Genomic DNA, 26135 nt, shown 5'->3' with positions numbered 1-26135 from the left:
CACAAATGCTTTCAATTCAAAATTTTGCTAATGCTATATCTTTGTTCTTTTTCTTTTAAATTTCATTTATTCAGATTATATCTCAGTTGTTAGCCCCTCACTTTTATCTTCCCATTCCTTCTTCCCTCCTTCTACTGCCTACAGATCTCCCCTAGACCTGTGACAGAAGGGGACCTCCTCCCCCACCACTGATCACAGCCTATGAGGTCTCATCTGTATAGCCTGCTTCCTCTTCCTCTGTGTGCTGCCAGGCCTCCCCACCAAGAGGAAGTGGTCAAATAGGGGACACCAGAGTTCATATCAGAGGCAGTCAGTATCCAGTCTCCACACAACCATGGAGAATGATCTATCCACTGGCTAGATCTGATTAGGGAGTCTAGGTTTACTGCATGCATTGTCCTTGGTTGGTGTAGCAGTTTGTGCAGGCCCACCTCGGTCCAGATCCACTAGCCTTGATGGTTTTCTTGTGGGGTTTCTGGACCCTCTGGGTCCTTCTATCTCCCCATTCTTCCATACCTCTCTCACCTGGAGTCCAATAGTGAGTCAGAGCATCTGTCCCTATCCCCTCCTGAGTGAAGACTCTCAGAGGACATCCATGTTGGGCGAACATCCAACTATAAATGAGTATATACCATGTGTGTCTTATGTAAGTTTGTGCTAGACTTTAGACAGCTAGAATAGGCCCTGTTAAAATGTGTGGGATGCAGCAGGAACAGAAAACAAAACAGAACAGAACAAAAACCTCTGATCTCAGTGTGCTCACATTTACACAGAAATGTTAGTTGAACTAAGCTACATGTTTTTAACTCTGTTGTAGGAAAGTAAAAGTAAGAAAAGAGCCAGGTGGAGGATAATAAGAAAATACAGATAGGTCAAATTATCGGACACGATCTTATTCATGACACCTAGTAAGAACAAGGAGAAGATATTGTCATGTTTTAACTTTACTAGAGTACTTATTCTGTAATTTAAAGAAATTTTTTTAATTTGTTCACTTTACATGCCGATTGTAGTCCCCTCCCTCATCTCTTGCCAGCTCCACCCTTCTTCCTTCTTCCCTTCTCCCTGCTCCCCTAGTCCTCAGAAAGGGGGAACCCCTCCTCCTCTGTCATCTGACCTCAGCCTATTGAGTCTCTTCTGGACTGCCTGCATCCTCTTCCTCTTCCGCCGGGCAAGTGATCAACCAACGAGTGGGCGCCAGAGTCCATGTCAGAAGTAGTCCCTACTCTCTATATTATGGGACCCACAAGGACACTGTGCTGCCTGTCTACTACTTCTGAGCAGGGGAGCTAGGTCCTCACCCTGCCAGTCCTTGGTTAGTGCATCCGTCTCTGCTGCACCCCTCTACTCCTAGCCTGGATTTGTTGCCCTTTTGTCTCCTTGTGGAACTCCTGTATCCTCCAGGTCCTTCTATCCCCCAACTCTTCCAGAAGACTCCCTGTGCTCCATACCAAAGTTCGGCTGTGAGTCTCAGCATCTGCTTCGACACCCCACCCCCCTGCCGCTGGGTGGAGTCTTTCAGAAGACGTTTATGGCAGGCTTCCTCCTGTTCCTTCTCTGCAAGTGCTCCCGGTGTCTATTCTCTTTGCCCTTTGAGTGAGAATTAAGCATCCTCCTTAGAGTTCTCCTTGGTATCTGGCTTCCCTAAGTCTGTATTGTAGTGAGTCTATCCTTGGCTAATATCCGCTTATATGTGAGTATATACCATGAGTGTCTTTCTGAGTCTGCGTCACCCTAATCAGGATGATCATCTCTAGCTCCATGCAATGTATAAATGTTGCAAATGTGCCACAGTTTCTTCATCCATTCTTCACTTGAGGAATATCTGGTTTGTTTCCAGACTCTGGCTATCAGGAATAGAGCTGCTATTAACATAGTTGATGGGAATAATGTGAGAAGGTAGAGAAGGAGAGAGTGCACTGACTTTGAGAAAGTCTTTGCATCTGAGTGCTGAACACTTAAAGGTCACTTTATTTTTCTTCTTCTTTTATTTTTTTAAAATTGAAAATAATTTCATATCATAGACCATATTGTTTAAGGTTGAATATGAATTAAACTACAATATACTCTATGTCTTGGAGCTGGTGAGTTACCGTTCCTGAGCTTTTGAATTCTCAGTTGAATATCAGGGAAATCATTATAATGAAAATTCTAATATTTTAAATAGGGATTTAATGAATTATCACACCCAAATTCTAAATAAGTCCCTGAGCCTATAAAAATAATGAATAAATGTTACCTATTATTATGATTTAAAAATACAATATTTTTCTTCAAGTACAAATTAATATTGATATTTTTGAAGGATACAATTTTTCTAAAATTATTATTTTTTTTCTACTATATTTTCTAACATTTAGAGATAAAAAAATTATAATTTTTTATTTTATTTTATTAATTTATTCATATTATCTCAATTGTTATCCCATCCCTTGTATCCTCCCATTCTTCCCTCCCTCCCATTTTCCCCTTACTCACTTCCCCTATGATCGTTCCTGAGGGGGACCTCCTCCCCCTGTATATGCTCATAGGATATCAAGTCTCTTCTTGGTAGCCTGCTATCCTTCCTTGAGTGCCACCAGGTCTCCCCATCCAGGGGACATGGTCAAATATGGGGCACCAGAGTTCGTGTGAAAGTCAGTCCCCACTCTCCACTCAACTGTGGAGATGTCCTGTCCATTGGCTAGATCTGGGTAGGGGTTCGAAGTTTACTGCATGTATTGTCCTTGGCTGATGGATAAAATTATTATTCTCTACAGTCTTTTAAATCTTTTAAACTTCAGAAGTAACAGAATAGCACAATCAGGGAGTAGCTGACAAAGCTGCTGGAACAGGATAGCCAGTCATTTAAATTCATGAAATCATATGTAAAAGTGATGTCACAAGTTTTACCTTTTCTGAGAGGTTAACAAAAATAAATATGTCTAACAGTGAATAACCTCCCATAAATTCATTGAGTGAATGGCGTATTCATTCATAGATAATGAGTGATAGATCCTGACAAACCACACAAACCATGAAAAGTTTATTATATATTTTGTGCCTAAATATATTCATTACAATAAACAATAATATAAATAAAGTCTTAGTTAATCATTAAATTATAATTAAATATGACATATACATATATATGTACATATATACATATGTATATGTTGTGTGTGGCATTGTGTATGTGTTTTGTATGTACATGTGTGGAGGCTCAAAGTGGATATCAGATTTCCTTCCTTGATCAATCTTTACCTTCACATATCCACCTGAACATTTTTGGACTCCTGTTTTTATATTTATGGGTGTTTTGCAGCATTTATGTTCATGCCTGATGCCCACAGAAGCCAAAGAGGAATTAGGTCATCTGCAATGTAATTATAGAAAATTTTGAGCCACTGTGTAGGTGTAGAGCACTGAACTCAGATCATCTGAAAGAGTAGCCAGTGACCTTAAAAGCTGAGTAATGGCTACAGCCATAACCTTTTTTTTTTTTCCCTTAAGATCTCTCACAGACCTGAAGCTAATGGTATGTTAGTTTAGTTTGGCTGGTGATGGGGAACTTCCTCTATCTACGATACCAATGCTATAGTTACGGGTATGCCTATAAAGTCCTTTTATCTTCAAATCTCAGTGTCTAGGAGCATTCTGTACCAACACATGAGAAATAACTCTGTGGTTATTTTCAATATTAAAGAAATTTATAGTATAGAAAAATAATGCAGTTGGTAATGAGAACTGAAAATGTAGCGCGTGCGCGCGTGTGTGTCTGTGTGTGTCTGTGTGTGTGTGTGTGTGTGTGCGTGTGTGTGTGTGTGTGTGTGAGAACAACAGTTAAATAAAAGATCATGACTTGGAGAGCGATGTGTGACATGGGGATACTGGAATGGGAGAACTGGTGGAAATGACAAAATGTAGCACCCTTGTATGACACCTCGTATTACACAGTTTAGTTATAATAAAATCAGCTAGTGTGTTAAGATATAAGTGTGCTATGTCTGGCAACAACAATATATAGGGTCTCAGAGATATAGCCAAAGCCTTACCAGTTCATGGTTCTTATCCAAACCCTCACATTTCTGCCTATGTTCTCCATCCTCTGGGAGATAGAATTGCCAATCAATTTTAATTTACAAAAAAGATCATAGATACTATGTGCTGCTCAGTTTCATTATGTTTCTTTTCTTTCTTTCTTTCTTTCTTTCTTTCTTTCTTTCTTTCTTTCATTCTTCATTTTAGTTGAAGAACTTAAACAATTTACTGAAAAGTATCTCATTATCTAAAGATTGATGTTTATTTAATTTCAATAAAATTGCTCACAGAGTCAATTACAATGATAAAACAAGAGCACTTTAGATGAACAATAAACTTATATATATATATATATATATATATATATATATATATATATATATATATATATATATTTTAAAGAAAGAAATTACCTCAGTTGTGTTATATTTATATATATCATATATTTTTAAAGACCACATCAGGTGTTTGTATTAGCTAAGACTCAGAAGTCTACAGCATAATGAAGTCGCTATTGGAATCTTATTTTTAATGTGACATAGAGTTGGTCTATGTTCAGTTAATGCTTCTTTCTTTAATTTACTTTCTTGCTTGTATTTCTACTGGTATTTTAAAAATTTATGTTGGCTTCATTTGCGAATATTTTGCTTTTTGAAATCATACTTTTTTCAAATTTTGTTTGCTGATATTTTCTTAACTGTCCTTTTTCCTATTTCTAGCTCTAATTACTGTATTAAAGTTGACAAGTGTCAAGGCACAGTAGACTCAAGGGAGATTTAATTGTATGCTTCCTTGAAATTTTATGTTTCAGGACTATGCTGAGAAGGAGAACACTATTGCCAAAGCTCTGGAGGACCTGAAGGCAAACTTTTACTGTGAACTCTGTGACAAGCAGTATTATAAGCATCAGGAATTTGACAACCACATTAACTCATATGACCATGCCCACAAGCAGGTAAGAAAAATAAGCCAAAAACAAGCATTTTAAACTTTTGTCTCAGGATACATTGCTAAGACTATACTAAAATTTCTACTTTGTTTTCTTCCAGTATTCAATTTTAAAGATGTAATTCTGTAATGATAAATCTATTTTAAGGGCAAAATTGATGTTTGAAACAATGGCCTAATATTGAAAAAAGTCAAAAATTGTTGTCTTTTATTTTCCATGTTTGTTTTGAAAGCTATAATCTCCAGAAAATGTTCTGCTAAATATACTCAAATATCTCACATTTTGAAAATTTTTGTTCAACGTGACAGTCGTTGAATATAAATAAACTTTTATATGATGGAGGCTTGCTTTGCTTAACTTGTGCTGATAATGCATTAGTCAATTTAAAAAATTATATAAAATTCCTTAGATTGTACTTATATAAACAAAGACATCTAAAACATCAGTAGGAGAATATTAAGTGACCTGTCATTGTTACTTATGTCCTGTACAACTAAAAATATTATAAGGCTTATGACCGTGTTTATTTACTTATTTGGTTTTAATTATTCACATTACATCCCAGTCATAGCCCCTCCCTTGTCTCTTCCCAGTCACACTGCACCTTCCTCTTCTCCCATGCTCCTTCCCTAGCCCTCAAAGAGGAGGAGACCTTCTCTATCATCTGACCCCAGCCTACCAAGTCTCTTCAGTACTGCCTACACCTTCTTCCTCTGGTGGCCTGGTAAGGCACCCCGCCACAGGGAAGTGATAAAAGAGCAGGCATGGGAGCATGGTAGAGACAGCCTCTGCTCCTCTACTATGGCACCACTATGGAGACTGAGCTGCCTATTGGCTACATCTAAGCAAGGGGCTTAGGTCCTCTCGATGCATGGTACTTGTTTGGAGGATCAGTCTCTACAGGCCTCCTGGGCCCAAAATTTTTGGCTCTGTCGGCCTTCTTATGGACCATCTGTCCTCTGCAGTCTTCCGTAAGGCTCCCTGCCCCCTGCCCAAAGTTTGTCCTGTTCCTTTGAATTCATTGGTACCAGAGACAACTTCCTGAAAAGATAACCAACAGCTCAGGCTCTAAGATCAACAATTAGTAAATGAGACCTCATGAAACTGAAAAGCTTCTGTAAGGCAAAGGACACTGTCTTTAAAACAAAAGCACAGCCTACAGCCTGGGAAAAGATCTTCACCAACCCTTATCTGACAGAGGACTAATATCATATTATATATATATATATATACATATATATATATATAATCAAGAAATTAAACATCAACAAACCATATAATCCAATTAAAAATGGGGTACAGAGCTAAATAGAAATTTCAACAAAATAATATTGAATGAAAAAAAAAAAAAAAAGAATATTGAATGGCCAAGAAGCACTTAAAGAAATGTTCAACATCCTTAGCATCAAGGAAAGCAAATCAAAAGGATTCTGAGATTCCATCTTATACTTACCAGAATGGCTAAGGTCAAAAACTCAAGTGACAGCATTGCTGATGGGAGTGCAAATTTGTACAACCATTTTGGAAATCAATCTGGTGCTTTCTCAGAAAATTGGGAGCAACTCTACCTCAAGACCCAGCTTTACCACTCCTGGCCATGTGTCTGAAAGACGCTGCACCATACAACAAGGGCATTTGCTCAACTGTGTTCATAACAGTGCTATTTGGAATATCTAAAAAATGGAAACAACCCAGATGTCTTTCAACTGAAGAACGCATAAAGAAACTGTGGCACATCTATACAATGGATTAGTATTCTGTTATCCAAACCGAGGGTATCACGAAACTTATAGTCAAATGGATGGAGCCGGAGAATATCATCCTGAGTGAAGTAACCCAGATCCCAAAGGACACACATAGCATATACTCACTTACAAGTGGATATTATCCACATAATACGAGATAAACATATTATAGTCCACTCACCTACAGAAGCTAGGTAACAAGGAGGACCCAGGAAGGATGCTTAATTCCCATTCAGATGGGAAAATAGAATAGAATCTGAAAGCCGTTGATGGCAGTGTTCGTTACCTAATCATTCTAGATTTAACTGTCCTGGAAAAAAAATAATGAAATGCCTCAGGGTTATTGATTAACTATGTGTGTGATATATATATATGACCTAGTTTATTTACTGGTATTTTCATACTAATATCACTGTCAATTATAAATCCACTTTTCAGTCTATGCTAATGTCTGTAATGATAAATTTAAAGTAGCGACTAGGAAGTAAAGTTGGTGGCACTCAGAGGAAGAGGAAGCAAGCTATCTGGATGATACCTGATAGGCTGTGACTGTATGGTGCAAGAAGAGGTCCCCTTTTGTCACAGGTCTACGGAAGGGGAATAGGGTGAAAAAGGGAAGGAGGGAACAGAAAATACAAATGAGGGCATAACAACCAGGATGTAATCTGAATAAATTATTTAAAAAATTTTAAAAACATTGATTTTATTTTCTAATGTATCTGATATTTGCCATGACAACTTTGTTGTTTATTTAATAATGGAATGTCAGGTGTAGCATCAATTTATAATATTTGTCAAACATCTCCCGCAATATCAGTCAAATTTAATTACTGTAAAAACAAAAGAATATGTTTGAACATGTAAACTTGCCCCCACTTTCCTTTAACATTGAGGTAAAATAGTACAAATAGGAAAGACTAGGGGGGAAATGAGCTCACTGAGTGCCTATGAGACAGTTATGTGCAGTGTATCTAACTGTCAATGTTCTCGTCTTCCAATTGACTAAATCATATTCAGGAATGGTGTGGTGGGAGGAAAGTCATCCTTCAATTACACACTTGACTGATGAAAGCTTAGCTTAAGGATCTATCCTTGATTTATTTCTTCCCTCTGGTGTGTAGTAGATCTCAGATCACACAAGCAAAGGCAACAGTTTTGATTAAACAATTCCTCTTCCTAGGGATAAGTGATTCTACTTAATAAATAAACTGATTACCTTGAACATTGCACAAGCTAACAGTAATATGAGTTCTTGTTATATTTCTTGGATTTGTCCATAAAACAAAATACTCTGTCATGCTTTTCTGATGTGATTCTCCTTTGGTTATATTACTAGATAGTCTTACTATCATCCCAAAGCTTTGTAATTTTGACTCATTCTTTGTCATTTTCTCTCTTTGTGTGCTTTCAAATAGCCTGACTATGAACACATTCTGATCAATATATCATGTTTTATACTGTTTAGTACATTTTAAGCTCTAAAATTAGTATAATTTTAAAAATTGTATCTATCACTTCAGATTTCTCTGTTAAAATTGATTTTTTCATTCTTTGAATTTCTTTAGAATCACTATTTTATTTTTGAAAATTATTTCATATACGTTGCTGTCTCTTTGGCTGCTGATACCATTTCTCTTTTGATGTGGTCATTGTTTCCTGAATGTTCTTTCTTCTGGGTAAGAATTTGAAGCATATCTACAACAAAATATTTGGTATTTGTTCTACTCTTTATGATCTGGTTTTCCTTTTGCCTGCTCCTCCAAAAAATTCCAAGCATCCTGCTTGCTTTCTTTTAGCTTGAATCAAATCTTTATTTTGGTATAGAATGGTTTCTTATGTCCAAGTTCACCACAACTGGGATATTGGTCAATTTTTGCTGGTTCATTCTGGAACACGATGCAAATTCAAATATGACTCAAATACATAATTGGCTACTATTCCCAATGAACCTGGGAAGTCCCTAGCAAGGGTAGTCTATTCCCATAGCTTCCTTCATGTGGTTCAGTTATAGTGTGTTCTTTACTCAATTATTGGTCTAAGGTGAGAAGTATAGGAGCTGTTTCCTGATAGCACTTGGAAGAAAGACCATGGAAGACCTGCCCCAGAGTCTGATGTCTTACCTGCAGCCACTAGGACCAAAAGGCCCATCAGTTCATCACACTAGAGATTCTGGATCCAGCCAATTGCCACACTGGGTCGATGTGGGTCCATAATAATTTAGGAGGCATAGTGGTGGGAAAAGTCAACGCACAAGACCACTGCAAGAATTCTAATGGGATGGGGATGTTTTCCCACCTTCCCTCTCCCCCTGCAAACTGTTCTGGAGCTTCATCCTTGGGCTGTGATCCTTTAGTGGGATAACAGTCACTGAGATCTTCTAATGTTAAGTTTCACTAAATAGCACGGAGTGCCAAGACTGAGCGCCCTGTGACTACTACCATGTTCTCTTACAACATCAATATTGCTCCACATTGCACGGTTGAAATGCAAGATACTATTTGTGAAGAGTTTTCTTTGATCAGTAAGACTGTGCTGGACTATTCTTTCCATGGTGCTCACAGAAATAAGGATCCACACAGCGTCAGAGCTCACACACTGCAGCTGGTGGGACACAGTCTGAGTCCACCTCACCAGGGTTAGTTCTTTGCCTGGTGGGAGAACTAGTCACTGGACTCCAACTGTGCCCAAGTCTGTGAGTAGCGTGCTACCTGAGGCCAAGGGACAGTTGGTGTGGTTAGTATTCTAGTCAACCAGGCTGATGAGACCCTCGTTCACAAAGAGACCTGAAGTGCATCATGGGAGTGGGGATGCTCCAGCTCTATGCAAAGCTGGCAGTGATCCAGCTTAAACCAGTTCACAGCATCCAGGCTTCTCTCTATCTGATGCATTTAGGTCTTGTGTCTAAAGGACTTGTGTCTGCCTTCTGGCTTCCTGCCTGTTTCTGGGTCAGATATCCAATGTGAAGCCCTTTGCTGTTCCCGGATCCTGTGCCTCAGTACGGATCCTAACTTTACTCTATGCATCTCTAGGCTGTGAGACAACTCAGGGGGCCATTCCTTAATGACAGCTGCAGAACCTCACCGGGCTGAGGGACACACCATTCTCTCTACAAAGAGAAAATTTAACGTCGTGCCAGAAAATCATAGGTTGATTATGACAGACCATTATTTTAAGTTGCATTTCTACAATAGCCATTATTTTGTTGGTTTTGTTTGTGTCTTTGTTTGCTTACTTGCATTTATTATGAGCAAAAGTCTCTCTACATAGTCCTGACTGTCCCAGAAGTCATTATGTATTCCAGGCTGGCCATGAGCTCAGAGAGGTCCGCCATCTCTACCTCCAGAGTGCTGGGACTGAAGGCATGTGCCACTACATCAGAATAATAGCTATTATTTTTAGAACATCGGAAATTGTTTGATATAAGAAATCACAGAGTTCTTTTAAGGATTGGTATATTTTCCAATATCCTGTCACTCACTATGTGAACCAATTACCCTGCTTTAATTATTCTATGTCCTTATAACAAATAACATAATTATAATATGTGTTGATTTTTTAAAAAACTGTTTAAGATATATTTAAAGAAGATGAAGGTCTAAAGGCAATATCCTGGTAACCTTTATGATTCTTTCTAGTTATATATTGACCCAAATATATCGAGATTTATAAAAGTTTGAAAAAACATATAGTCTTGGTTTATTTATATAAGGAAAATAGAGCATACATATGTGTAGGACACAAATGTGTTTGGAGCGTGTAGTCAAGTGTGCACCTCACACTGATGCTGTTCGCTATTACTGGTGTGGAGGTTTCTCCTCATTTTAGTCTATAAGGTTCTTTCTATCCGCACATTATGGTTTAGAAGAGCAAACTGCATTGATCACTCTAGAATTTCAGGAAAACAAAGTTATCAAGTATTGTGCATGATCAGCAATTATCATTGAATACTGTACTTAATACTTTATTTCACATTTTAAGTGATACCTTCTCATAAAGTGTGAATAAAAATGATTTTCCAGTAGAATATTTGCCTTCTAAGTTTTTGTCTCTGAGCTTAAAAAAAAAGGAAAAAAAAAAAAAAAGATCAAAGACTCAGCATCAGGCTAACAGAAAAGATTTTCCTCTAAGCAATTTGACCTATTCATCTGCTGCTGGAGTCAAGTCACACTGAGCTTGTCCACTCACCTGGCTGCCTATTGGCAATTCAGGGTTATTTTCACTGTAAGAAATTTGTCACATCGATGCAATGGAGAGATAGAACAGGAATGATTGCTTTAGTGCTGGAGCCCCTCAAACATCTTGATTTTTGCTTTTGTGGCTGCAGTGTGGCTGAAATACCTCCCAAAAGGCAGTGAAGTGACCTTCACCTCAGCAAGTCAGGACGCAGAGTCTTGCAGTGTGTTGTTTTGTTCTTCCCCAGGGGAAGTCAAGGTCAGCCGAGGTTATTGGAATATATTATTCCTGCAGAAAATTCTGTGGCTATGAAAATATAAGAGCTTTATTCACAAAGCTGAGTATTTCTTAAATAATTTAAAATGCTGTTCAGTGACACTTCAGAAAGAAATTGCTTCTTGATAACTGTTGTAAGCATACAAAATTAATGATGAATTGGGCATAACATGTATTTTCCTTGTCTATACTATGTGATTCCACCTCATGCTCTTTTATTGTTTTAAATCTTATATTAGTATATTTAACACATTTATTTCATTTGATTTTGATATTATAAGTTAATTACATTTTCCCTCTTCTCTCCACGTCTTGCCAAATACCTCTCCCTATACATACATATATTCCTATTAAAACCTATCTGATCCAAACAATGTCACATATAGGGACATTTTCAAGAATGACTGTTTGGCACTAGACAACCAATAGGCATGCTCTGCTCTGGGGAAGATCACCTCTCTCGCTCACAGTTTTTCTTGGTTGTCTATAGGTTTTGATGTAGGATTCAGGCTTTGTGGGTTTTTCTCCCTCCGTTTTGGCATGGTATTCAATGTCATAGTTTTTCAGCTCATGTTTGGGCAGGCATGTTCCTGAGGTTTACCGGTAGCGTTTCTGGTGATCCTAGGAGTCACAATATCACAGAAACCTCCCTGATCCTCTGGCTCTTACAGCCTTCCCATGCTTGCTTCTACAGTGCTCCCTGAGCTTAGGTGGGCGGATTTTGTATAGATTTATGCATTGGAACTGGGCACGCATAACTCTGCATCTTGATTGGTTGTGATTTTCTGTAGTGATGTCTGTCTGTTTAAAAGAGATGTTTCTTTGATTTATTATATTTTTACAAACTGTATTAAAGAATAACTGTATTAAAGAATAAACTGTACTTAGAATAAAGAAAAAACTTATAGTTTGCTGTTTCAGAGTATTTGAGCCCCTCAAAAGTAGTAAGCCCATAAAATTTTATATTATATAACATGATTAAAATGTACATTTTTTACATTCTTCTTTGTAGGAATTATCCTTTTTTTCTTTTTATTAATGGTGGCTCACAACTGTCTATAATGTGATCTGATGCCCTCCTCTGGCACGCAGGAGTACACGCGGACAGCGCACTGTATACATAATAATAAATAAATAATATCTTAAAACAAAACAAAACAAAACAGTGCTTAAAAAAAAAAAAAAAAGAGATGCACATAGATTTCCAAAGTCTATGGTCAGGCTGGAGAACACGACTAGACACAGAGTGTCAATTAGACCAGAGATAACCAATACAAAAAGATTTTGAACCATCAGAATTAACTGCTAGTTCTAAATCAATAGAAAATATATATATAGTAGAACTTGTCGAGTGTTGCTTCAGAACGCAGTTGTATCTGTTATTAGAAATTTTAGTATAGTTGAAGGACAGTGTGGGGATCTTGGCATGCAAAGGACATATAAGTGTCTTTACTAGTAACTAAAAATATTATGAACTGGAGTAAGGAAAATCAGCAGGGCACATAAAAAAACTTAGCTTTTGAAAAAATTTAAGTAAAAATAATTTCAAAAGTACCATCCATATATGAGCTTGAATACTATTTAACTGATGTTTTTCTCTTGAGCCAAATGAAGGTCAACAGGGTGGCAATTAATGCAGAAAATAAGAAAATAAATTGTATTTTTATATCTAAGACATCAAACACTATTCATTTCATTCTCCACAAATTTTAGTCGTGTTTTACGGCTAATTAAATTGTTATTTTTCTTTTTTTCTTTTTTATTTTTTACACTATGACTGACTAGATATTTAAATGTTTCTAAATGTGTCAATTTTTGATGAGTACAGTAAGAGTTTATGGTTATGTTTACTAAACTTTAGCTAGTAATTAGTGTTATGCTTATGTATGTTTAACTGTACATATGTTTGCCCCCTAGATGGATTTTGACACTTAGTAAGCCCAGAGAACTCCCTGAACATACCTCAACTAATGATCTGTTTTTACATATGGGAAACAATGAATGCCACAAACAGAAAGATGGATTTGTAAATATATATGTTAATATTACATATATTATATATGTACATAAATATAAACATCTTTAAAATTATCCTTCATTGCTCTAGGAATAATATATGCTGGGATACAAATCCATATAATTTTCACACTTTGCGTTTGGAGGTTTTACCAGTAGTGGATATCTCCTGGGCTGGCAGGGTGTCTCAGTGGGTAGAGACATTCACCACTACAAAGATGGTCAGAAACAAGAGCTTTAGCTGTCATCAGGTTAGTTCCTCTAGAAAGGGAAAAGCATTTGTTAGTCCTCAGTTTAAAGTCATCTATCAGACTCAAGGTTATAAATCAGTTTAATAACTATTCGTTAATATTTTGAGAACAATAAAAGGGATTTATTTATGAAGCTTAACATAGATTCTTAGGAGAAATTATGAAGACTTCTGGTTGGGGTACTATATTTTGCCAGTGAATCTTGTGTCCTTTTCCAGGGAGTTTAGTCTTTTTAATGAAAGAATTTAAGAATGAGTGGAGAAGGGAACATGATGACTGTTAGTTTAAAAGGAAACGCTTCAAGGCAGACAAGGTATAAATCTAGGCAGCTTCCTGTAAGAGAAAGGTGGAGATTTGAAAGAAAATGCTGTTTTGTAAATAGTCATATGGTAGAAAGGATGAGGAGATACTTTATAGATGAATAGTGAGAATGCCCAGATTGTCTCAGCGAGCCTGGCCAGGCTCTGACAGATTTCTTAAAGGAAAACGGAGATTTAGTAAAAACGAGGGAAAGAATGGATTAAGCTTTTCTGAAGAACTCAGAGGAGCAGGAGCTTTTTTCACAGCTGCTTCCGCTAGGAGTGAGTACACAGAGAATGGGCCCTCTTGGGAGGAAAACAGTGTTTCTTGTGGGAGACAATTATTGCTCCCAGCTCCTCAGCATCTCCTGTGGTGGATGGGCCTTCCTAAGTAGTGTTCTCCTGCCCAGGTGACCCGCCAGCCAAAATGGAACGTTAGGTCTCAGAGGGAAACTCCCGCTGTGTCTGTTTAGTGTTGCTGGTATATAATTGAATTCAGAGTATACCACATGGTATTGTATAACTAAATTTTTAAAATAATAGCTATAGAAATCTCCAGTTGATTTAATCAATGATATTGGACATACTGATATCTGTTGAATAGCCAAAAGTCTTATGAACATCTGGGACAATGTATTTACTATGATTACATAGAATGAACATAAGATAGAGAATGACTTCTGTTCCTGTTTTAAAATGCATCTCAGTATTTAAATTTAATTTTCAGGTACTATTCTTAATCAACTACAAATGCTAGTAAAAAAAATAAATCAAATATTGTTTTATTGACTATTAAAGTAACCTTATTTACCTCTGAAGATAAATAAGTCATTTACATTTTCACACTATTACTGTGTGTGTGTTGTTATATTGTCCAATATCACAGTCCAGGAACGTGAGAAGTATTTTAATATGTAATAGTTTTGGCATTAGATGCATAATATAAATTGATAAAGTTGAACCACAAATCAATCATCCTTCAATTTTTGCTCATTCAAGTGTCTCGTGTCTTTTGAAAATAATCATGTCCATGACCCTACAATCAAGTTTCTGTTGCTCTCACTCTACTACTAAAATCTTATCCCGATTTTTGTTAGCAAATTTTCAAAGCCTCCTATTGTAAGAGGAAGTTAATCACAGCCATCCGGTGGCAATTCAGTCTGATAAGCATTCATAAGCACTTACAGTGCAGCAGACACTTCTGATCCAGCTCTTAAGAAAATGAACTCAATAGTTGGAAAATCAGTTTTAGACAGAACACACACTGATTGCCAAGACTTTTATATTAGAATTAGAATGAGGTTTTTATCCACAAAGAGAACCTTGAGTTAATGGAATCTGGAGAATGAGAGGCCTTGGGGAGAGATATTGTTCAGATCTGATACGCCATTAAGAGATTAGATGCTTTTAAAGCTGCCAGGAGAAAAGTCCAAGTGATACACACTCATGATAGTAATGGGAAACGAAATTTGAAAAAAAAATGTTTAAAAAGACTTCCACGGTATCACTCAGCATAATGCCATTGATTAAATAATGACTAGAAGGAAATTACACCTTGAAGTCTGATAACATCCACTAGAATACCATCTCTAAAAAAATGTATTTGCTAACATTCTAATAGATCGCTTTGCACAGTGCATTTCAAGAATGTTAAATTGATTTAGGAAATGGAGATGCTGATTCTTTGAGGCTGTTACCTCTCTATAAGGAAAAAGCATACTTAAAATTTAAAAAGCCACTGAAACAGTTTTTGATAAAAGCAGTTCTCCCAAATTCAAAGCATGGTTCAAACTTTTGAAATGAGTACCTGTGGATTACACAATAACAGTGAAATATGAAACTATTAGCAGATGTATTGACAGAAACAGGTAATGATTTACTTATAAAGAAAGAAATCACTTGAAGTTGTTTTTACTAATGTTCTAAATGGATTCTTTATGTCATAGAGACTAGCTCTTTCCCAAAAAAATGTCACTGGAAATATGCCATGGAAGATAAATGCTAGAGAAAACTTTAAATAAGATTAGAAAAGAAATAGAGCTGAAAACAACCACTGAGGGACACACCAAGAAAGTAGAAATATATTTTATTCAACTACAATAGGGGAAAGATGTTTTCTTCAAGGCTGTCAAATATAAACAACCAAAACACTAAATATGTAACATTTATATAATTCCTGATTGTGTTATGGTTCTTTTTGCTATAGGTAATCTATTGTATATATGTATAACAATATAAACGTATATGTACAAAAATAAAATAATTTATTAAAACATCTGACTTGATACCCTATGAGCATATACAGGGGGAGGAGGTCCCCCTCAGTCACAGTCATAGGGGAGGGGAGTAAGGGGAAAATGGGAGGGCGGGAGGAAAGAGAGGATACAAGGGAGGGGATAACCATTGAGATGTAATATGAATAAATTAATAAAATTAAATTTAAAAAATAAAATAAATAAATATGGCTTGAAGTAGTAAAAAACAATAACAACAACAAAAAACATCTTCACCCTAAACAATTAAGGTTCATTGTAAAACTAAGCGACCTGGTCTTCAACTCCACCAGAGACTTGAGAAGGAGTAAACTTGATTATCTGAGTATGCTGGGAGAGTAAAGATTTCATTTTAAAAATTAAAATCTTTGTCTTATTTCTTTGATGTTTGTAACCTTATAAATATATTTGACTTCTGCAAACTAGGAATTCCCGAAAGTACTGATTTCTAAAAATGAGCAATATATTGTTATTGGCCTACTATATTTTGATTTTATGCCAAAAAGAAGTTAATGAATTTTGTAATTTATAGTTACATTTGTCACTCATATGTAAAGAATGATATAATTTTCTGTCAAAATGTTTTACAGTCCAACATTTATGACATGGTTCAATTAAAGTATAAATGTAATACTTCAAGAACTCCTGAAGAAATATATTATTATTAATGAGAAAACTCAAAGGGTTTGTTATTTAAATAATTCTAAAGAATATAACACAGAAAAAAAGATACAGTTATATAAATGTGTAAACTTACCCATGAAGTTTATCAACCAAAATATCAGAAGTCGCTTGAAGCTGACTCCGTGGGCATCACTCCAGAGGCTGCACTTACATGAGGATGTGCAGAGTAAATTAAGGGTTAAATCTGTGACAAATAAGAGGTTAATATGAATGTGACAAAGTGAATATTTTTGAAATATGAATAGAGTATTTTGGATTAGGATGATATAAGCAATCCACCTACAAATGTAATAACTGTTTATTGAGTATGCCTTTTCGATATAAGGTTTATCATATAAAAGAGTTAACATGCCTAGAGCATCTTACTGAAATCTTATTTGACAACATCATCCAAATATGACCATTTCTTGCTTTAATATGGAATCCTGCTCTCAAAATATATTTCATCACAATTTCAGGAAATTATAAGCCATTGGGAAAATATTTTTATATATCCATTTTTTATGTAGTTAATTTATTCAGATTACATCTCAATTGTTATCCGATCCATTGTATCCTCCCAATCCTCCCTCCATCCCGCTTTCACCCTATTCCGTTCTCCTATGTCTGTGTCCGCGGGGGACCTCCTCCCCCACTATATGATCATGGGCTATCGAGTCTCATCTTGGTAGCCTGCTTATTCTTCCTCTGAGTGCCACCAGGCCCCCCCACAAAGGGGAAATGGTCAAATATGGGGCACCAGAGTTCATGGTAGAGTCAGTCCCGGCTCTCCACACAACTGTGGAGAATGTCCTGTCCATTGGCTACATGGAAAATATTATTTCAGCCATTTTAAAAACTATTCATTATCTTCATAAAAAAAAGTTAAAAATAACTGAACATGAACCTTTTTGTTAGTCCTGCAATCACATCATCCTTGTGGCTATTTATTTTTAATCTTCATTTGTGTTTGCATTTTTTTCTGGCCTTCAACATAGAAAATAATCCTCTTTACTACAGTTTATAAAACAAATTTCCCAAACAAAATTAATATTTTCTTGAAGATCTTGATTTGGGAAAAGTGTCTGAGATTTGAGAGAAGAGATTTTTTGAAAATCACTTCAGTAGGTATTATTTGCCTTAGGTTTTATTGCATTACATTCTAGGACAGAACACATTCAAATAAAAAGGTTTTATTTTATAACCCAAATCCATAAATGTATTGAATTTGTATGAAGCTTGGGGCCTAGAAAAGGTCTCTAATGTATCATCTAAATTAAGCAAATATTCTTAGGAGGCTATAATCAATATGGAAAGAAGAAAGGTTACAATTTCAATATACCTAAGATCGAGATACAACTTTCACAGGATCATAATTACTTGGTTGTGAATTTTTACAAACTGAAGCAGAAGAAACTATTTCAGTTAGAAACAAGTTTTGATTGATGCTATGTGGTCCTTTGGTAAAGTCAATGTATTGAAAAAATCCCTGCAACAACATAACTTCAAAGTTGCTCTAGACTTAGATATTATTAATTCTTTTTATATTTTTTAATAGAGGCTCAAAGAACTGAAACAGAGAGAATTTGCTCGAAATGTAGCATCCAAATCCAGGAAGGATGTAAGAAAACAGGAAAAGGCACTCCAGCGTCTTCACAAGCTGGCTGAGCTAAGAAAGGAAACTGTGTGGTGAGTGCATAATGAAATGTTAACTTTTCTTAAAATACACCTAAAAAGTAGCAGCAGGAGTTGGAAATAAAGGGCACAAATCTAATTATTTTAGTACATAGAAAAAAGACATATATGTTTCCATGGCCTTCTGTAGAAATAAAGAGTAATTTGAATTTCATATGAATACTTGTTTAATGCATGTTTCACTAAAACTCTCAAATTACGGTAAGCTTGGCTTATAAAGGTAAATTTTGCATCAGCACAGGCTTGTATCTCAGCCATCATAATTGAAAGCTGTCCCGTTTCTTCATGAAGTTCAAACCATGAGAGCAAAGCTCTGTTTCCTAACTCTTGGCAAAAAGTGTGTTTTGAAAAAAATCTTATTTTATTTCTCAAATGATAATTCAGAGAAATTTTCTGGGAAATTACTCTTATTTTTATTTTTCAAAATTACTTTTAAATTTGAAAAATGAGGTCAGGAAGATACTGGCACTTCAGAAGCAGTTGGAAATTAGTTTCACTGTGAATAAACTACTGCTGGACTGTTAGAAGTTCAAGCTCTTAAACTTTGACCTGCTTCTCACAGTGAGCAGCTGCTAGGTGCGAACAGGGTTGTAATTCAGACCTCACAAGCCCAGCCAGGGTGAGGCTATTAAAGAAAATCACTGTATAAAGTTCCCTCTTATCCTCAACAAATGATGTCTCTCTTGTTACTTTCCATTTACAAAGATTTCATGCTAAATTAATATATATGGAATATTTGTATGGAATATTTTTACTTAAAACATTTTTAAGAATTCAAAATTTAAATTTTAAAACAATGTAAAGTATTTTTTAATTCCATGTGGAGCTGTTTGAAGAAAGAGCTGCTCAATTATATGTAATGAAGTCTGCTTGTTATGGCATGGAAAGCAGGGTTGATACCCAGCAAGGCCATACAGAATCCTGGGACCTAAATACTACACAATATAATATTTAAAAAGTATAATTTAGCATGTAGGTTCTGATATAGTAAGGAAATTGTATTCATAAGATATAAAAATGTCTCTAACACATACCTTCATTAAAACTTTTTTGATTTAATTGATTTATTCAGATTGCATCTCAGTTATTATCCCCTCACTTGTATCCTTCATTAGAACTTTTAACAGACAGCATTTCTCAGGGTACACACACACAAATAAGCAGACAATTTCCCCATTAATTTTTGTGCATAACAAGATGATAAAGATATTTAGAAACAAGGCAGACAAGACAGATGTATATTATCTTAGTGATTTTTAAAATCAGCTGTAATATTTGGCCATTTGAAATCCCTTAAAACTCATTTAGAATAGAATGAAACTTCTCTTAAGATAACCATTGTATAAAGGTAAAGTTTGAAGATTTCCTATGTTATATACAGCCCAAACTGTTCTTTTAAGTCAAATCTCAGAGTTTATGATATACTGCCAAATATAGATGGAATATAATTCATACTTTAGGTAAATAGTATCTATTCTATGGAACATAACCTAATTTATAACTTCAGAGTAATTTTAAGTTTGAGCCTAGTAATTCCAAAAAGCTCTCATCCTTCCATAGTTAACTTAGCTGACAGCAAGCTCATGGCACAAAAGCAGACTTCATAAAAATTGGCTGAAGTGAATCATGGAACCAAATTTCGAGCCTTTCTAAAACCTAGAACAAGGCGCTGTCTTTGCTTTCTCTTTTGTTTCTTTGGTATCTGTTTTGTGAAGTCAATGGTGAAAATGTTTGTAACTTAAAAATAATTTTACTGTAGAGAATTTTATAGTCCTCCATGAAGAGGCCATTGAGGTAGAAAAAGTTAATTGGGAAGCAGTCATCTGCAGCATGAGAAGGACCTGCATATTGCTGTTTACAGCTGTAGATAACATTCCCAGACAACAGCTCTGGGTTACCCCACCAATAACCAGCAACAAATGATACTGAAACACTGGGAAAGATAACTGCACCCTAGGAAATTACTTTATAACACACATTTAAGTTGCAGCCATAGATCCATACAGATATAGGGTTTGAAAACAAATGGGTCCATCAATAGTCAGGCATGAATGAAAGAGAAGCTCCAAGGACTACCATATCCACTATTGAATTGTCTGCTACTGACAGACTTGGGAAAAGCACTGCCTTCAGCTCTGTTCCCACTGCTGTTCCCACCAGGATCCAATGAACACACCCACCCCAATGGATGCATAAATTATCTTGGTTAAATTAAATACAGCACAAAAGAAACAAAAAAAACCCAGGAACTTGAAGGAAGACTTTTACAGACTGTGAGGTGCTGGCGGGATGAGCAAAGTGATCCGAATACGCACTATCTACACGTGTAAAAGCAACAAACAACAAAACTAATTAGTAAAAATTAAAAAGAATTTCCCAAAAAATATGTTAACTATCTAAGAAATAAGTCATTGAGTAGTTTTCTACTAAACTCTCCTACTAACTTACATCTTCCACCCATTTTCTAGTGCTCCGGGAAGTGGCCCCATGTTCAAGTCAACGACTGTGACTGTGAGAGAAAATCTCAGTGATGTTTCCCAAAGAGAGAGTGTAGATCCAGTTCATATCCAGCAAGAACTGAGTCATGGTGAAGAGAAAGGGAAAGACGTTACTGCAGCTTCGGCAGACACGGAAAGTGCAAGTAACTGCACAGCAAATAGTTGTCAGTTCGGGGATGGAAGCCAGGCGAGCCACAGACACAGAGTTGGCTTCTCATTTGCATTTCCCAAGAAAGCCTCTGTGAAGCTGGAGTCCTCAGCTGCAGCCTTCTCTGAAAACAGTGATGAGTCCTCTGTGGAGAAAGAATTCGGCAGGAAAACCAGATTTGTCCCCAGCACTTGTCACCTTCAGCTATCATCATGTGAGCCTCTGAGTTCTGAGGAGAAAGCTAACTCTTATCATCCACCAGAGGCCACGTGTTCTGACAAAGTGACTGCTCAAACTGATGAGATGAAAAATATCCTAAGTGACAAAAATACACTGCTAACTACTTCCTTTTGCCAAGTTCAACCCCCTGTATGTCCTGATGCAGATAATTGCCAAAATGTGACACCATTTGAAGATCAAACATCAATCGAAGATATTATTGTTAATGAAGATGTACTTGTGAGGGAGAACAGCCCTGACTCCGTAGAAGCAAATCTCAATGTGCCTAATGACTGCACACCAGCACAAACCACCACAGAGGAAAATGTTAAGATTAATGAGGTGGCCAAAATGGAAACTGGAAATAAAACTGGTCATGAGCCACTGGGACCTTCAAGCACTGCAGAGGAAAACATAAGGTTCCAAAACAGACCAGATCCAGGCAAAAGGAAATGTGATCCATTTGTACCTGTCCTTAACAAACTTGGCTCGACCGTGCTTCAGTGGCCATCAGAAATGCTTGTTTATACAACTACGGAGCCGTCGATATCATACAGCTGTAACCCACTGTGTTTTGACTTCAAGTCCACTAAATTAAACAACAATCAGGACAAAAATAAACCAACCTTAAAGGACCTTTCTCCTCAACAGAATGAGGACTTTTGCCAGGGACCAGATGCCGATTGCAAGGATGTACTAATCAGAGGAGTCACAAATGATGAAGGCAGCAGTAGTCGAAACGATCACCCTCAAGTCCCCGCTGTCTCGCTTACCCACACTCTGTCTAACAGTTGTGATTTCGGACAAGATCAGAATGTGGGTCAGAGGTATAAAGATATTTCCTGTATGAACAGAAAACCAAACAAACACAATTTTACTAGAAAGCAAACTAAACGAGACACTTTAAATGAGAAATACAACAAAATCAGGTTGAAGGAAACTCATGAACGCTGGTTCCATAAAAGTAGAAGGAAGAAAAGAAGAAGAAAGTTATGTCGGCATCATCAAAGGGCCACAGACAAAGAACCTGGGAGTTACAGCAAAACGGACGTGGACAGTGGTCGCACTGATGAGGCAGGGAAGAATCCACTGGAATCAAGTCCTGAGAGGCAGGGGAGGAGTCCAGCGCAAGTGCCAGACTTACATTCACTACCTGATGAAAGACCCAAAGAAGCATCTGTACACTTGAGAGAAAATGAAGAAATGGATACAGCAAGGAACACTGAATCCAACAAGGATGCTGTTGGTCCTCAAAACCATGAAGGAAAAAATATACTAGATGTAAATGGACAAACAAATCCACCGATGATGCATTCTGAGAAACAAAATTTAACGTATGCCAGGACTCATTGTTGTTTGAAAGCCAGAACATTGAGCCTTCAAGGGGATGACGGGTGCTTCGTTTCTCAAAGTGATGTGAAAGGCCCTAATCAGAACCAGCCTGGTAAAAGAGGGTACAATTCTCTCACAAACGAAGCAGAAAGATTTCACAGGAAACGCAGACAGCATTCGTGTTCTGTCTCACCAGATGAAAGTTTAAATCGGCGAAACCATTTACCAGAAGAATACTTGAGGCCACCCAGTGCTTCAGTCACTTCCTGTCAGCCAAGGAAGAAACGGAGGAGAAAAAGAAGTAGGTTCCACACTGGGGGAAGAATTTTGAAAATCAAAGACAATTCTAATTATCTCAAGAAGGCCAGTTCTTTGAGTCACCGAGATGGGTTAGTAAAGGAAGACAATAAAGAGGAAATAAAATCACAAGAAAATATAAGTATGGAGGAGTACTCAGAACAAACAAAGCCAACAGAAAACAAAGTGGCTTTCCGGCCTTACCATCCGCTTTCTTCTGAAGCCAGTGGCAAAGGTGAGCGCTCCGTCACGGAGACCACTCCATGTGTCTTAGCCCAGGCTTCCAGGGATGTCACTACATCTGCTCAGGTGCCAAGGGTCCTCTCCAGCGACACAACCGACAATACCTTGCTTGAACACAGTCAAAGAAGTCAGACTACAAACAGCGGTGATAAGCAAATTCCTCTCAAGGTGACCAACACAGAAAGAAACTCTAGAAACTCACAGACTAAATCATACATTTGCCGTTATGAACGGGCTGAGACCATTCCACAGGGAAAGATGAGCGAGGCACCAGCAGAATGGCTGTGTTATAATTCGGGAATCCTCAGCACACAACCACCATTACAGTTCAAGGAAGCACATGTCAGCAGCCGCGCCTTTGTAACAACAGAGCAAATCCTAGCTCCGTTGGCTCTGCCAGAGCAGGCGCTGCTGATTCCGCTAGAAAACCATGACAAGTTAAAACACCTACCATGCGAGGTCTACCAGCACATCATTCAGCCAAACATGCTGGCCAACAAGGTCAAATTTACCTTTCCTCCAGCTCCCCTGCCTCCTCCCAGCACTCCTGTGCAGCCTTTGCCTTTGCAGCGGCCCTTCTGCTCTACCTCTGTAACTACTATCCATCACACTGTTTTGCAGCACCATGCTGCCGCTGCTGCAGCTGCAGCGGCGGCCGCTGCTGCAGGAACATTCAAAGTGCTTCAGCCACACCAACAGTTCCTTCCCCAAGTCCCTGCTCTCGCCAGAACATCCATACCTCAGCTCTCCGTAGGAACTGTCGGACCTAGGCTTTGTCCTGGCGGTCAGCCATCTTTGGTTGCTTCTCCTCAGATGCCAGTCATCCCTGCATCGGTTCTTCACCCCAGCCACTTGGCTTTCCCACCCTTACCCCATGCACTTTTTCCTTCATTGCTTTCTCCACATCCAACGGTCATTCCCCTCCAGCCCCTGTTCTAGTTACCACCATACAGGGGAAAGAACATATACAGATGACTAGGTGTTTGTCTACGTGCATAATTGGCTATCTATCTGACAGAATAAGCTGGCCAAAGCTGGCCTTGTTGATTTCAAACCATTTACTGTAAGTGTAACGATGCTAACAAATTATTTAAATTTCTGACATATAATATTATTAAAGCACTGAATAGTTTGAGATTCAATACAATATATGCTGTATATTAAAATGATGTCTTAAGAGTATGTATAATGTACATAAAATATATTTATAGTACTGTAATTTATGTTGTAAAGTATGCTCCTTGTTTTTTCTAATATTTGTGTATTTGCACCTATTTAATGTTTAGACAAAGCTGATGACCCTATTTGTTTTGTATCATGTTCCTTGAAACTGTAAATTTAGTGAAATATATCTCTTGCAATAAATTTTTGTTAATTATTTAAGTAAATCAAACTTTTGTGTTCAGATGGTCTTCACTGATTTAGTACGGTTAGCAACAGATAATGTTCTTTTCACAATTTTCTTCTGTCCAAGAACCCAGGACCTCCAGAGTTTTATCACACTTAAAATGTTACTATCAATCACAGCAAATATAATACATGGTATATTTGTTTGTGCCTCAATTTCTTATAACATTGCTTATATTTAGAACTTACTGCATTTCTTGGCCATTTATTTAGATAATAGTCATGAAATTTATATTTAATCAACTTTAGGATTTGAAATGGTAGTAGTCTAATAATCATGCAGAAAATACATTATCTCCCATAGGAATACTAAAACAGAAATATCAACTAACTAATATAAGTGTGTTCACAAGATTTTGAACATTAACATTCTTAAATGTATTATATTCATTTCCAAGTAATATAGGAAATACATATGAAATTATTGACATGAATTAGTAATAATTTCAATTTTAATAAGTCACTATTAAATGACAATTTGAGATCAACCACAGAAATGTTGTCTTGTCTTGATATACTCTTGAGAAAGCCAGTGTGGAAAAAACCAAAATCGGTATCTATTCTTCCAGTAATTCTTTCTAGTAGTCACATATGAAATGTTTTTGAAAATCAGGCAGTGATAACTATATTTTCCTGATTACCTTTCCAGATTCTGCTTTATTTGTAATTAACCCAGATTATACGTTACCCAACTGTTGGTGAATACTAAAAAGTGAAAATGCTAAATAGAGAACCTTGGAAAAGCATATCCCCAAGCAAGACTCCTAGTTGTGTCTGCTCCAGTGAATGCCCGCTGATGAGCAGTCCTCATATGAGTCAGAGTGGGTTCACCTCATCAGACGCAAATGTTAGGATTTTTGGTATATCAGAGAATACAACAGACTTCTACTTTCATGTGGTCCTGTTCTGAGAAAGTGCTATTCATGTGAACTGGATCTGGCATGTCATAAAAATCAATATTTTTATTTTTAGTAAGAGCCAAGGGAGAAAGTTAGGAAAGTTATTTTCTTTTTTATTTACTACATGAATGATCAATTTTAATGTTCTCCATAAAAATGCTTGTGATGGGCTAAATGTGTTCATTTATGATTGACAAATAAGTAGATAAATATAGGACTGAAGTAATTTTATTTCAAATGCTTCAAGATAATATTTTCCCAAACTGGGAACCTAAATAGAAACAGATGATTTTTTCCAAGCAAATTAATTTAAAATATCTTTGAAGATAAAGTAGATGAAAACGTCTACTGGAAATGCCAGCCCAGGCTGGTTTTCATGCAACAGAACAAGATTGTGATGCATGTAGCCCCTGAACTCAGAGTGACTGAATTTACAGTGTTCCTCTTGTTTTTCATCACTTTATGACTATTTTTCAGCTTGTCTACTTTTACTTACGTGTTTACCTCCTGAAATTCCTGTCCCCAGAGCTTCTCCCTGCAGCTCATTTTATACACAATTATTTATCTCCTCTTCTTTCACCATGTTATCACTTCTGTTTCAATTTCTAAATGATGTGGCCCTCTTACTATTTAAATTGTTGTTAAATCTTGTGGTTAGCTAGACCAACTTTTAAATTAGACTAACTGTATAGTTCATTGCTATCACATGGCAGGAATTTCTAGATGTATGAG

At 36.8% G+C, this 26135-nt stretch overlaps 1 protein-coding gene across 1 annotated transcript in view; it reads left to right on the top strand.

The window, feature by feature from the left end:
• Positions 1-24585, top strand: part of Znf804a (zinc finger protein 804A) — a 200271-nt gene extending 175686 nt beyond the window's left edge. The window contains exons 2-4 of the mRNA XM_051166225.1: positions 4832-4975; positions 18224-18354; positions 20829-24585. Coding sequence (XP_051022182.1) covers positions 4832-4975; positions 18224-18354; positions 20829-24036 — 3483 coding nt within the window. The 3' untranslated portion in view covers positions 24037-24585. The remainder of the gene's footprint in view (positions 1-4831; positions 4976-18223; positions 18355-20828) is intronic.
• The last annotated feature ends 1550 nt before the right edge of the window (positions 24586-26135 follow it).

Source organism: Acomys russatus, chromosome 24 (assembly GCF_903995435.1).
Source record: "Acomys russatus chromosome 24, mAcoRus1.1, whole genome shotgun sequence".
Taxonomy (NCBI): Eukaryota; Metazoa; Chordata; class Mammalia; order Rodentia; family Muridae; genus Acomys; species Acomys russatus.
Note: the sequence above shows the minus strand (reverse complement) of the source record. Positions and strands in the feature narration are given on the sequence as shown.